This window comes from Acartia tonsa, chromosome 5 (genome assembly GCF_053477335.1).
Source record: "Acartia tonsa isolate MP-2025a chromosome 5, ASM5347733v1, whole genome shotgun sequence".
Classification (NCBI taxonomy): Eukaryota; Metazoa; Arthropoda; class Copepoda; order Calanoida; family Acartiidae; genus Acartia; species Acartia tonsa.
The window spans coordinates 31,343,545-31,357,103 of record NC_137264.1 but is presented as its reverse complement, the minus strand read 5'-3'; the positions used below and the strand labels follow the sequence as shown (position 1 = coordinate 31,357,103).

The following is a 13,559-nucleotide window of genomic DNA, read 5'->3' as shown; positions in this document are numbered from 1 at the left end:
TGAAATAGTTATGAATAAGGTCATGAAAGAATTTAGAAATTATTTTCCCAAATAGACAATGTGTTAGTTTCTAGTGGCCTGAAAATTCCAAATTAGATACAGGGTGTCCAATATAAGTGTGTCTTTCCCTTCAAGTGGCTATCGATCAATAAACCCCAACCTCCTCCCACCCCCCACCAACTGATTGGCAATTTTTTTTCCGAACGCCTGCAGGGGGGTTTTACACTAACCCTGTACCTTGGGGTTACCTAGTACCTATGATAATCTAACCTAACCTGACTAAAAGTAGTATACAGACAAACAAAATCTAACAACCCCCGCCTTAATCCTAATCTAAGTTAAAAACAAAATATAATTAAGGGTTTGTTTGCTCGACTAGGCACTTTGAGGAAAATATCTCATTTCCAAAGGTGACCCAGTAAGAAGGGACATACAAAGTACAAACACTTGTTATACAGTAACTTGGCTACTGAAAATAAACAGGCCTGCTCTTGTATTTCTATGTATAAGAAGACAAGTCGATGAGTTAGAATATTTACTTCTGTCTAGGACTAAATTATCAAATAAATTGTTTTTCAAATTTTTAGAAAAATAGATATACTAGAATAAAGGATATCTTTTTTACTTTTTAGGTTTTGCCACTTCTCTTTTTTTGTTTCTTCTCTATCTCTATCATTTTCTTTCTCCCTTTCTCTTTCGGTTTGTTAAGCTTTCTAGCCACTATCATTTTGATTAAGATCTTATGTCAAAAAGATATTTATGAGTAATAGCTTTATTTTTTCATATTAACTTTTCTGAATAGTTGAATTTCACTAATTAACAGAACAATATAAGTTACTGGCACAAACATTCGTAAGTCAACAACGCTTAGGAAAACTGTGATTATCTCTCCTGCTATTCAAGATAGACGGCTCGAATTTTTTTATACTTCGCCACTTATGAATGGGTTAATCCGTGTTTTAAATATGTCAATAAGGAAGAGTTATCTGTAACAATTTTTGACAAAATGTTAATAGAATTAACGAAAAGAGCTAACTCTCTGTGACGGACGTGCGGACTGACCGACAGACGTACGGACGGACGGACGGACGGACCGACCCTAATTATAGAAAAGCTTCGCTTTTAAAAATGAAAAAGAAAGAATAATTTGTGTTGTTATGACTAAAGCAAAGCCTTTGACGACAATATTAAGCTTTCTGTCTTTCAAAACAATTGTTATAATCTCAGAGAGAGAGAGAGGGGACAATGGGCTGTTTCTTGCACTAGTCCCCAAAAGTTTTCAAATTAATGTTTTCTTATTCGTTGACTTTACAACTTTGGGGACTTCAGTAAATTTTGATTGGTTAGTTTATTAAAGGAAGCCTGCAAGAAATACCACGCTTTAACTGCTGAAAGACTGCCACAAGTAGACCAAATACCCCAAATTTGAAGCCTTCATCTTCTATAACAAAAAAGTTCTAGGCATTTTAAAATGACATTTTATGTACAATGAAAATTTTGAAAGAATTGCAATGCTCATGTTGAAAACTTTGAAATTAAACTACGTGGCCTAGAAACAAAATTATAAGCTTATTTTTGTAATAAATTTAGGCAACCAGTAACTAATTATATTTTTACAATAAAAATACCCATTTTTATAGTCAAAATAATTTTAAAAAATTAAGTTTAACTTGCGTTGTACCGATTGTACTGTAGCCAATCAGAAGGTTGAATCAGCTAAACAACCAATCACAGCTGAGCTTGTCTTAGTTTCCCCCTTTGTTTCCGTTTGATTTTCGTTTAAAAATGCAATTTAAATCGAATTTTTTTCATGGATTTTGACTATGAGATGTGGTGTTTGTATTGTAAAAATGTAATCAGTTACCTGCAATCTAAGTTTCTGACAAAGATAAAGTTATAATTTTATGTCTAGGCGACGTAATTTAATATTGTTTTTTTCTTTTATAAGCATTGTAAATCTTTCAAAATTTCATTGTACATAAAATGCTATTTTGAAATGCCTAGAACTTTTTTGTTATTGAAGCTGAAGGCTTTAAATTTCGGGTAATGGGTCTACTTGTGGCCGTCTTTCAGCAGTTAAAGCGTGGTATTTCTTGCAGGCGTCCTTTAAGTTCATTATTCAAACGTTTCGACCACTAATTTTCAACTAGAGAAGGGATAATTTTGTGAATCATCATTGGGGATGTACATCAATTAGTCGGCCATTGTCTCATCCCTTCAGATTCTTGTTATATTCTAAAAAATACAGATAAGTTTTTTATAATAATTGTTTTTAGACACAGACACTCAGACATAACTAATTACAAAGAAGCTGCGCTACTTAAAAAGACAAAAAATTTCACAAATTTAACTTTTACCTTTAGGTAATTAATTTTGTTAAGAATTTTAAGCATGAATTTTAGAAATGTTTACAACTTTAAAAATATTTGATAAATTATCAAACGTAATCTTTTGACATAAAAATTAAGATATTCGAAAATTAATTTTTAAACTAGTGAAAATAATAAATTTTAATTTAAAAAATAAATTCAAAATAAAAATCTTATAGTAAATATTAGCCAAAGTGGATAATCATGACAAGTTTAAAAAAGAACATATTGAATAAAGCAAAAATATATAAAATTAACTTTTAAACAGATCTCACAACAAAATTATTTTCTTTAAAGTTACGTTTTGAAATTTTTTTGCAAATACAGTGACAGAGACAGAAATTGCAATATATAAATTCTGAGAGTTCTCCATCTAAATAGCTTTAAATATGCTTGGTTTAGTTTAATGACATTTTAAAAGTTTTTAAAATGGAATTGATTGATTTGGACTAAGGGCGTACCAACTAGTTTTATAATATAATATAAGTATCTTCCCCAAATTGTTGAAAAAAATAAAAATATAGATTCCCTTATACACTCTGCAATAAAATTACGAATTTTGTCAACTATTAAACACTTTTAAACGAAGTGATGATTATTTAACCTAAAACAAGGGCGCCAACATCCATTATTATGTGTATGGGAGGAGTTTGTCCAACAACCTTAAATATTTCCGGGACGTATAAGAATCTTTACAAATAAACAAACAGACTAACACACATGTTGACATCAATAACGTCCAGGGGACGAGGGGGGGGGGGGTAAAGGGGTAATTCCCCCCCCCCCTTATAAATTTAGGCAGCCCTCAAATAGCTTTTTTTACCACGCTCTCCCCCCCCCCACTCCAAATGAAAATGGGGATGCTCCCCCCATATTCTTATTTTTTACCCCCCTCCCCCCAAATAAAAAAAAAGCTTGGACGTCCTTGGTTGACATTCTCTTACTTTACTGTAACGATTAAACACTTAGCAATATATTTTTCAGAAATTTTTTCCAAACCTCGCGCATATTTTAAAATAGATCTCAGGTCACAAACTAACTTTTGTCCTCACTCAATAAAATAATATATTCGAAGCCAAGATATTCTACAATGAGTACAGCTCTGTCAGTCTATCCCCATTTAGTTATCTTATCATATACTTGCGGATAAGCCCCTCCAGGCCACTAAGAGTACCCTCTCACCCCAAAAGATAAAATCTTTCAGAGACCTAAAAGAAGCTTCAATGCAAAGGGAAACCATATTAGTTCAGCGGTTCAGCGGTACTGGCATCTTTGACTTTAAAAAATAGATAAAACCTGACTGTGACCTATGTATATCAATCTTCCCCGATACGGAGAACTGTTTTGGGCCATTTAGCAAAATCTTTATAGACAAGAATCCTTTTTTAAAATTTTCTCTCATCCTTCACTTTTTACTTACAAAACCTGTATCATTATAAAAAGCTTTGTATATCTTCTTACTTTTTTACATTGCGTAGCCGTATACAGAATAATATTCAGCAAAGTTTTAACTTTTAAAACATCTCTAGGCAAATTTAATAATTGTTCGTAAGGCGTTGTTTTATATTTGTCTGTTAAAAAAAGTATTTTAATCATCTTGTTTATTGAAAGCTTTAAATTATTCTATACTAATTATACGTATTATTATAACATACGTACAATTTAAAAAAATCAAATAAATTTGTTTCAGGAGGAAGAGAATAATATTTCCTAAAAAGAATCTTGTTACATATGGTCTAACAATACAAGTTTTAGGCCATTAACTTACGTAATATATGTTTTTTCTCTGTCATTGAGTTAAAGGAAAATATTTTTGTCACTAAAATAATTTGCAAAAACAAACTTTGCAAAGTCTCATTCTAAACATTAGCAAATGTCTTCTAATGGATTTTTTTTAACATAAAAATTTTAACTAAAAACTAAAGATAATTTTTAGTCATTCTAGTATTAAAATTTCTATTGTCTGTTTGCATCAAAATATCTCTATTCACTGATTAGATTCAACTTTTCAAGAATTCTTGATAAAGGTCTTAGGCATACTTTTATCTGTTTTAGGGATAAATGGTAAATATGGTATCCCTCTGAATTATTACCTTCTAAGTTTTAATTTAATACCAAAATTCTTTAAAATTAGTTGTATGGTGTCCAGTAAGATCTTAAAACAAATAATCTGCAATTTTTTATTGCATTGAATTACTTCTGAGCTGGATTTTTAGCTTTTTTGCAATAATTATTCTTACCCTCTCTCACCAACTGAACAAAGTTATATATAATTTTATGTCCAACTATAAAAACGGCAAGAGTTGAATTACTTTTGGCAATGATTGTACATATTTTTTCCAAGTTTACATAGAGGCTAATTTTTTCGACACAACCCAACTGTCCCGATTTGTATCACTTTGAAAAGTGCGATTCCAGTTACGTCAAATACGTTTTGGGAAAGAAAAAGGGAAGGGGGGAAGAAAATCTCTTCAAAAGAGATGGGAAAAAAGGGAAGAGATTTTCTTCCCCCCTTCCCTTTTTATATGACGTCACAGGAATCGCACTTTTCAAAAGTGATACAAAATCGGGAGAGATTGGGTTGTGTCATTTTTTCGCGTATTTTCCATGAAGTTGTGTGTGTTAGCGTTTTGTCAAATGCGCTGATTAAGTCAAACTGTTCTTAATTTTGATCATTTCATTTCAACACACAACTTTAAGGAAAATATACAAAAAAAATATTTTCTTTGTGTAAGACAACGATATATGTAAAATAGATAAAAACATTTGAATAATGTCTTAGAAAATCAATCTACTGTTAAATTTGAAAAGAGTAAATTTGAAAATATTTCAACCTTTTTACAAAAATATTTTAAAGTAGTGTTTTGAAATGTAAATAATATGCATTATATTTTATTTACTAAAGTAAATAGGGTTCATGAAAAGAAAACGAAGTAGCGGGTTTCGTCGCATTTTCACATTAGCTTTTCTCCTATGTCTAGCCCCTGTGGGATGCCCAAACCCTGCAAGGCAATCTTCACCATTAACCTAACCTAACCGCAATTTAAATAAACTATCAAAAGCTACTGTGAAAATACGACGAAACCCGCTACTTTGTTTTCTTTACATGATCTGTAGTAGAAGTAAAATTACTTTTGACCTTCTAAGATTTAAGCTTTGTGCAAGTCATGGAAAGATTGTATTGATTTTAAAAGTCAACCAGAACCTACATAAAAGTTTAAAAATATCAAAGTCTTTTGATATATTTTTGGAATTGAAGGCACTTTGAGGGAAAACGCTGAGATTCGAAACCTACACCTTTTTACAACAACATGAAGAGGTATTTTTGTCAGAGTCACAATCTTCCTTAATAAATTCAGGGATTTAAAAGGATAAGGCCGTTAGGTTGATGTACAGCAACAATGCTAATACATAAAATTACCCCCTTCTGTAGATTAATGGTTGAAACGTTTGGACACTCAGCTTAATGATCCAACTTATCATAATTCACTGGAGTTCCCAAAGTTGTTAAGCCAACAAATGATAAAAACGCTATTGTAAAACATTGGAGACTAGTGTAATAAACAGCCCATTGTCCCCTCTCTCTCTTGTTAAAAGCGAAGCTCTTCTATGATTAGGATAGGTCCGTTCGTACGTTCGTAACAGTTAGTTCTTTTCGTTAATTTAGACATGTTAGAATTGTCCTATCGATTTCGAACTTTGCATGGTTATTCCTAAAGCAATTAGGTATGAGTTAGACAGCAAAGCAACTCTATAATCGTTACCAGAAAGTCCGTACGTCCATTTTAAATTCAATATGTTGATTTTTTAACAGCAAAGTACAATGTTATGAGCTAAGCATCTCTATAATTAAGTCCTAAAAATTAATGTATGGCCATAAACAACAACCTGTATTTCAGCAGTTTTTCTACAGATTTATTTACAAAATTTCGTTCGACTTTTATACAAATTTATATTCTTATTAATTCTGGCACTCTAAGTGTTAATGTTCATTTGTCCTACCGTTTCAGAGCTTCGCTTTTATGGATGTTGTCATCCTTGTTGAAATGCAAATTAAAGAAAATATAGTAAAACAGGAATGAAAATGTATTAAAACTATTAAAAGTGACATTTTTTAATGTGAAATGCTACACACAATTAAATTTATGCACATTGCAACTCTTTAAATGCAATTAAAAAAAAGAAAATTTTAAAGCTCAAGCACCATATTAAGCAAACAAGAAGAATTAAATCCAATTTTTTAGGTTAATTTTTATTTATAGTTGATAATTCAAATTTTTCTTTAAACTTGAAATATATAATTGTCAAAAATTGAGAAAATTATAAATAATTTTCCATAAAAAATTAAGTAAAAAATTTTAAGAAATGAAAAATATGTAATATATGTATAAGATAAAAATCTATTGCTGCGTTATCTTTTACACAATTTTCCTTGTTTGTTTTTTTCAAGCCTACCTCTCACTCCAAAACTGCACAGATTATGCACTTTGGGGCAATAAAATGAACTTACTTGTCATTAGATTAAATGATCTATTGTAGGAAAGAATTTAGTGTTCCTAATAGATATACTTAGCGGCTGCAGCTTGTTGAAAAAACGCGGCTTAGCTTGCAGCTGGGTCTTGCAAAAGTTGCAAAAAGTGCGGCTGGCTGCGGATATCTGAAGAAACAGTAGCTGCAGCTATGAATTTTCTAAAATTGATTGGGTAGTGATTTAATTCATTTTTTGACTTTTAGATGCTTTAACCCCTATTTTTTGCAGTGGGAATTGTAGGTTGTCCAAAAAATCGTTCTGCATCGCTAAGATTTATTTTGAAAATGAAAAATTGTTGTTGTATACCAATGTATAGCTAATGTTAAAATCCGCCATTCTGGTTTAAGAAGACTGGTATGAATCCTATATTTTTTCATTTTTTACGCGGAATGCTGTCTATTATACGCTATGCGATAAATAACTAATAAAAGAGCAACTGTAATTTTGACTAGAATACTTTTTGCCATAATCTTTCAGTAGAGTGAATGCTGATAATAAATTGAAAAAAATCATAAAACAAAATATCTTCCTTTACCCCTATGCATGTTTCTGTGAACGCGCCTATATCTTTTTTTCTCCTTGAAGTGAATTGATTGCAATTCAAGATAATTTTATCAGATAAATGTAACTTTTTTCTCTCCCAAGAAAATATTCGCATTTAGTAGTAGCAATCTTATACTATATATAGGGTTTTCAGTCCGTTCGTCCGATTATAAAAAGTTTTTTTGGGGACTGAATTATAAATATACTTACTTAGACACAATTGAGATAAGTAACAAAAATGTCAAATTAAGTGATTTATAGACAAAATTTATCGAATAATAATCTAAATAATTTTAGGGCATGAATACGAGAGACCTCTGGATCCTATCTACTATCATGACAGGTAAGAGAGACCTCTGGATCCTATCTACTATCATGACAGGTAAGAGAGACCTCTGGATCCTATCTACTATCATGACAGGTAAGAGAGACCTCTGGATCCTATCTACTATCATGACAGGTAAGAGAGACCACTGGACCCTATCTACTATCATGACAAGTAAGAGAGACCTTTGGATCCTATCTAATATCATGACAGGTAAATATTTTTGAAAGCGAAGCTTATCTATAATTAGGATTAGTCTGATTCCTAGGACAACAAAGTGAAATATTATAAGCGAAGTATCTCTATAATCAAATACTAAAAATAAACGTATGTCCTTAAACATTATCGTCTATTTAAGCAGTTTTGCAACATATTTTCTTACACTTTTGTTTCGATTTAAATACATTTATTTTCTGCTCAATAAGTTCTGACAATCTACCTGTGTTAATGTTCGTTTGTCCTACTGTTCCACAGCTTCGCTTTCATGGATATTATCATCTTTATTTTGTTACTGAATCTACTCTACAACTTTCTCTAACTATCTATCTATCTATCAATCTATGTATGTATCTATCTATATAGGATGTGCTACCGTCGTCCGTGTCTGACCAGATGTCCCATGTTCAAATCCACCAGAGTTCAGATTGGAAACACTGAACCCCGTACAGAGTTCTTCATTGGTAGGCTTCATGCAGTAGGGCAGCTTACCTTACCTCATGTTTATCTAGAGAATCTAGAGTATCATCCGCTCGTTATGGGATGTGTTAAGTAACATCCAACAGACAACCAACCATTTGATTGCACAACCTTTGTCTGAGAAGTCCTAACTGTACACGGTAATGAGTTACGCCTGTTTATGGGCCAAGTTATTCCCCCTACCTGACATACCAATAGTAGGAACCAATTTAACGTCCCTGGTTATGACGCGGTGGCGGGCCGATATTCGAACCTGTCACATCCCTGACGACAAGCGGATGTGCTACGTGATGAGCAACGGTCGCGGGATTTAGTAGGGCTGCTACTCTATAACTAAAACATATCTGCAAGTCCGCTTTTTAGTTTCTCAGAAGTTTTAAGAAAATGTCTTATTCATTCCCTCTTAATCAATTTAAAACTCTGGATTAAAGCTGTTTACTCCCCTCTCTCCCTAGATGCTAGGGGTAAAACCGCTAATAAGTAATATGTAAGATAGATTATAGATATAATTTATCAAACTCTATACTAATATCAAGATTACAATAACTAATAAATACCACAGAAGAAATATGACAACATCCATAAAAGCGAAGCTCTGAAACGGTAGGACAAATAAACATTAACACTTGAGTAGAGTGTCAGAACTGAATAATCAGAATATCTATTAAAGTCGAACAAAACAAAATTGTAAGTAGATCTGTTGAAAAACTGCTTAAAGAATAGAAGTTGTTTGAGGACATACTTGCATTTTTAGGACTTGATTATAAAGATGCTTCGATTATAACAATGTACTTTGTTGTCCTAGGAATCAGTATTCCAAATATTAGACCATACCAATACTGGATAATTTTATGACATAAAAATTGTTTTTTAAAAAGTAAAAAAGCAACATGGACGTACGGACTTTCTGGTAACGATTATAGAGTTGCTTCGCTTTCTAACTCGAGTCGTACCTAACTTATATAGGAATCATCATGTAATGTTTGATATCGATAGGACAATTCTAACATGCCTAAATTAACGAATCGAGCTATCCGTTACGGACGTACGGAAGGACCGACCCTAATTATAGAAAAGCCTCGCTTTTAAAAAGAAATATCTAAGCTACTCTGTTCATATAGTCAACAAATATGACTGCGTTTTTAGATATAGAACAACCATTTTAAAGTAATTTTTTTTGCACATTTAAAGAAATTTAAAAACAAATATTTTTATTCTTAGATAAATTTCTCGAATAATGCCAATCTCAAAAAACGCTTATACCAAAAAAACGCCTCAAATGACGTCTGTATGAAAAAAAATGCCTATCTTAAAAACCGCCTCTCTGAAATAACGCCTATTTAGGTATGGTTGATATCAGGAAAAGGTTACCAGGATATATCAATGGAAAACGAGTAAGGTAAGTAATAGAAAAATTCTTCTTATTTATTGATAGACTAGCAGTTGCGCCCCTGGCATGTAGGGGGCTCTGTATTCAATCATAGATGGAAAGACAGGTGGATAAATTGATAGCAAGAGAGATTGATATTTAAAGTAGCTGATAGTGCCTAATAAAAAAATTAATGACGTCATACAATACAAATGACTGCAATGATAGGCCACTATATGTACAATTTACCATTGTTAAATTACAGTGTATACAGTGCTGCTTCTTGGTAAAACCAAACTTTATGATTTGTCACAAAAAAACACAATATATATCCTTATTTCAGACCACAGTATGACGACTGAATTTACAAGAATCCATTGCAGAAAAAAAAGAGAGAAAGTAGAGAAAATGAGAGAGTAGCAGCAGAACTAAATTTGCAGAAAATTATCCCCAATAATTTGTCAACCATGCTTTGTTAAAATAGCCAATAATAATATGAATACAACACGACGCCCCTGGAAAACAAACGCTTTTCACCCCCCGCAAAAATATTTTTCAATCCTAAAATCTATCATGAGACTATATAAAAGATTTAGATAGAATTAATTTATGACAACAAAATTAAAATTTGCTACTTAAATCAAGGATTGATGTAATAATATTTAAATAAATTGTCGAAAAGGGAAAATTTCTATTTGAAAAACTTAATTCTATCTAAGTATTTTGGACTAGAGCAGACTAAAATAATAATGTAATTAAATTTTCGAAATGTATTTGTAACTCATAGATTAATTTAGTAATTTAATTAAAACGAATGAAATGTATTTTTTAGCTCGGGAATAAATTAACATATACATATATATGATATATTAACGATCGAATAAAATTTTTTTAATAATTTAATTTCTTTTTTTTTAGCGACGCTATATGACAAAATGATTAGTTTCGAGTTTCGACTGTAATTGATTTTCAATGCTACTCCACTGCAATACGTCATCGTTCTTGTTCATTTTGATTATCTTGCTTTTATAAACATCTGATAAACTATTAAAGAAATTAAACAAGGATAATCATTTCTGTAAGAAATTATTTCACTTTTTCGTTGGCATATTTTATAATTTATGTCAGGATAGGTTAGGTTATATTGTGCACAGGGTAGCCCCGCAGGGCTAGGGTCCCACAGGTAAAGGCTTCGCATTGGATAGGCAAAAACTAAAGCTCTCTCTTATTTTGAACTTGTTTTAGATCATGCGAGAATTTTTGCGTTTGCGTTGTTTTGTTCATTTTTTTAATTGACGGGACAGAATGACGTTTAAGCTTATGAAACCCAACCAAATTGTTGAGGAGGGATTTGTATACAAATTAATTAAAGCACATTGAGATTATGTTCAGATTTTATATTTCTTAAAGGCGAAGCTTTTCTTTAATTAGTGTTGTTCCGTCCGTACTTCCGTCCATTACAGTTAGCTCTGTTCGTTAATCAATCAGGTTATAATTGTCCCATCGATTTAAAACTTTGTAGGATGATTCCTGTAACAGTTAGGTACGACTTAGAAAGTGCAGCAACTCTATAATTTCTACCAGAAAGTCCGTATGTCCATTTAAAACAAGCTAATTTTTTTTAATTTTTAGACAACAAATTTTTGTATGTTAAAATTATCCTATTCATCTGATTCTTCAAATACTGATTCCTATTACAACAAGGTACAATGTGATAAGCAAAGCATCTTTTTAATCAAGTCCTAAAAACGTCAGTATGTCCTTAAAAATTATCATATATTTAATCAGTTTTGCAACAAATTTACTTACAATTTTGTACATATAAATTTATCCATTAATATTCAGTTTATAAATTCTTACACTCTACAAGTGTTAATGTTCGTTTGTCCTTCAATTTCAGAGCTTCGCTTTTATGGATGATGCCATCCTTGTTATTGATTAATTTTAGTTCTTTTAGATCTTTATATAGCCTTCGGCCCCTCGGGGCTAAAAAACTGGTTTTAATGTTATGATTGTACATTTTTATATTCGAAGAAAGCTGTATATAATACGATGCTAGACATAGTTTTTTCGTATGGATGAGAACCGGTTCTTATCTACTGAATTCGAATGAATACGAGTAATAACATAATAATTTACTTTTTCTAATATTAGAAACGTTTCGCTTCTATGAGGTAAATAAAAGTTATTGAAGAATAAAAACTAAATTTAAAATAGATTATTTACATTCTATTAGATTTTCTTTTTAAACCATTTACTCCATTAAGAAATTTATAAAAAAAATTCATTTTGTAAAAGATAAATCCAAAAAAAAGTAAAAAGGAATTCATGTCTAAAAAATATCAATTGAAACCCTAAAATAGAAATAAAAAATTTGACATTCATAACAAGGATGACAACATACCTATAACAAAGAAATTTGAAGAGAAGTGAAGTTAGGGGGGAGTAAAGTGAATCATCTGCACATTTAAATCACAATCAGAGGCCTCTAGGGGGCGTAGCCGATAGTACACACCATACAATATTAATAATAGCTACGGTGCATACTGATTCCTATTACAACAAGGTATAGTATTATAAGCGAAGCATCTCTATAATCAAGTCCTAAAATATAAGTATGTCTTTAAACAGTATCCTGTAATTAAAAGTTTAGCAACAAATTTACTTACAATTATGTTTAGAGTTATTATTCTGCTTATTGAGTTCTGACACTCAACAGGTGTCAATGTTCGGTTGTCCTTCGCTTTTATGGATTTTGTCATCCTTGTTTAATACTAAAACATTACAATATTGTAAAAAAAAGAGAATATTTAGAAAATTATTTTCGAATCACTTGTCTTTATACCGTTTAAGAAGAGAGATATCCTACTTTATTAATGTAGTTTTTTTGTCTGTTCGTTAAGATATTGATAACAACTGAACCGATCTGAATTGTTTTTAAACTAAAGATTTTTTAAGTCCGGGTAAGGTTTTTACCCAAACCCTCCCAAATTAGAAAAAAAAATCACCTTCTCCAAATTTGTTTCTTTGAATACAAAAAAGTAGCCCCTTCCCAGATTCGATGCCTTTCGATAAATTTGAAATTTACCCACATGCTTTTTTAAAAAAAAAAGACTAAAAACAGGTTTTTAATGTAATTTATCAAATGATTTTAGAGTCGTTATGGACAACACAAAAGACTTTTTAAAGACACTCCAAAATGATGTGTTTACTGATACTTTTAATGATGTACTAAAGGGAGAATTTACTTATATGGGTAAGTTTTTTTTTCAAGCGAAGCATTCCTATAGTTAGAATTGTTAGTACGTCCATCCAAAACAGATAATTCTTATTGAGAATTTAGACAAGTTGAAGTTGGTTTCCATTACCAAACTTGCTATGTTGAATCCTTAAGTAAACGTTGTAGCTCTATAATCATGAATCAGAAAGTTAATTTTAACATTATGATTTTTAAAAGCAAAATATAATGATATTGGCATAAAAATCTTAATGATAAAAAATTACGCGAAGCATTTTAAAATATAACTATGTCCATGTTGAGTATCCTAAAAAAGAATAAGGTACAAACAACAAGCGAAATAAATCTAGAATAATTTTTGGGGGGCGGATGTAAAGGTCGTACATTTTACTAAGTGTTGGCCCCCAACAACAGCTGAAAAACACGTACAGATTTCGTGATTTTTTCCCGAATTAATTCCGTTATTGGTATAAGCTCAAGTTAAACAT

General features: G+C 31.2%; 1 protein-coding gene across 1 annotated transcript in view; it reads left to right on the top strand.

The window, feature by feature from the left end:
• LOC145319277 (uncharacterized) overlaps nt 1–10,736 on the top strand; it is a 31,571-nt gene extending 20,835 nt beyond the window's left edge. Inside the window, exons 7-10 of the mRNA XM_080161310.1 lie at nt 7,741–7,786; nt 8,351–8,448; nt 9,809–9,863; nt 10,177–10,736. Of these exons, the coding sequence (XP_080017436.1) occupies nt 7,741–7,786; nt 8,351–8,448; nt 9,809–9,863; nt 10,177–10,195 (218 nt within the window). The 3' untranslated portion in view covers nt 10,196–10,736. The remainder of the gene's footprint in view (nt 1–7,740; nt 7,787–8,350; nt 8,449–9,808; nt 9,864–10,176) is intronic.
• The last annotated feature ends 2,823 nt before the right edge of the window (nt 10,737–13,559 follow it).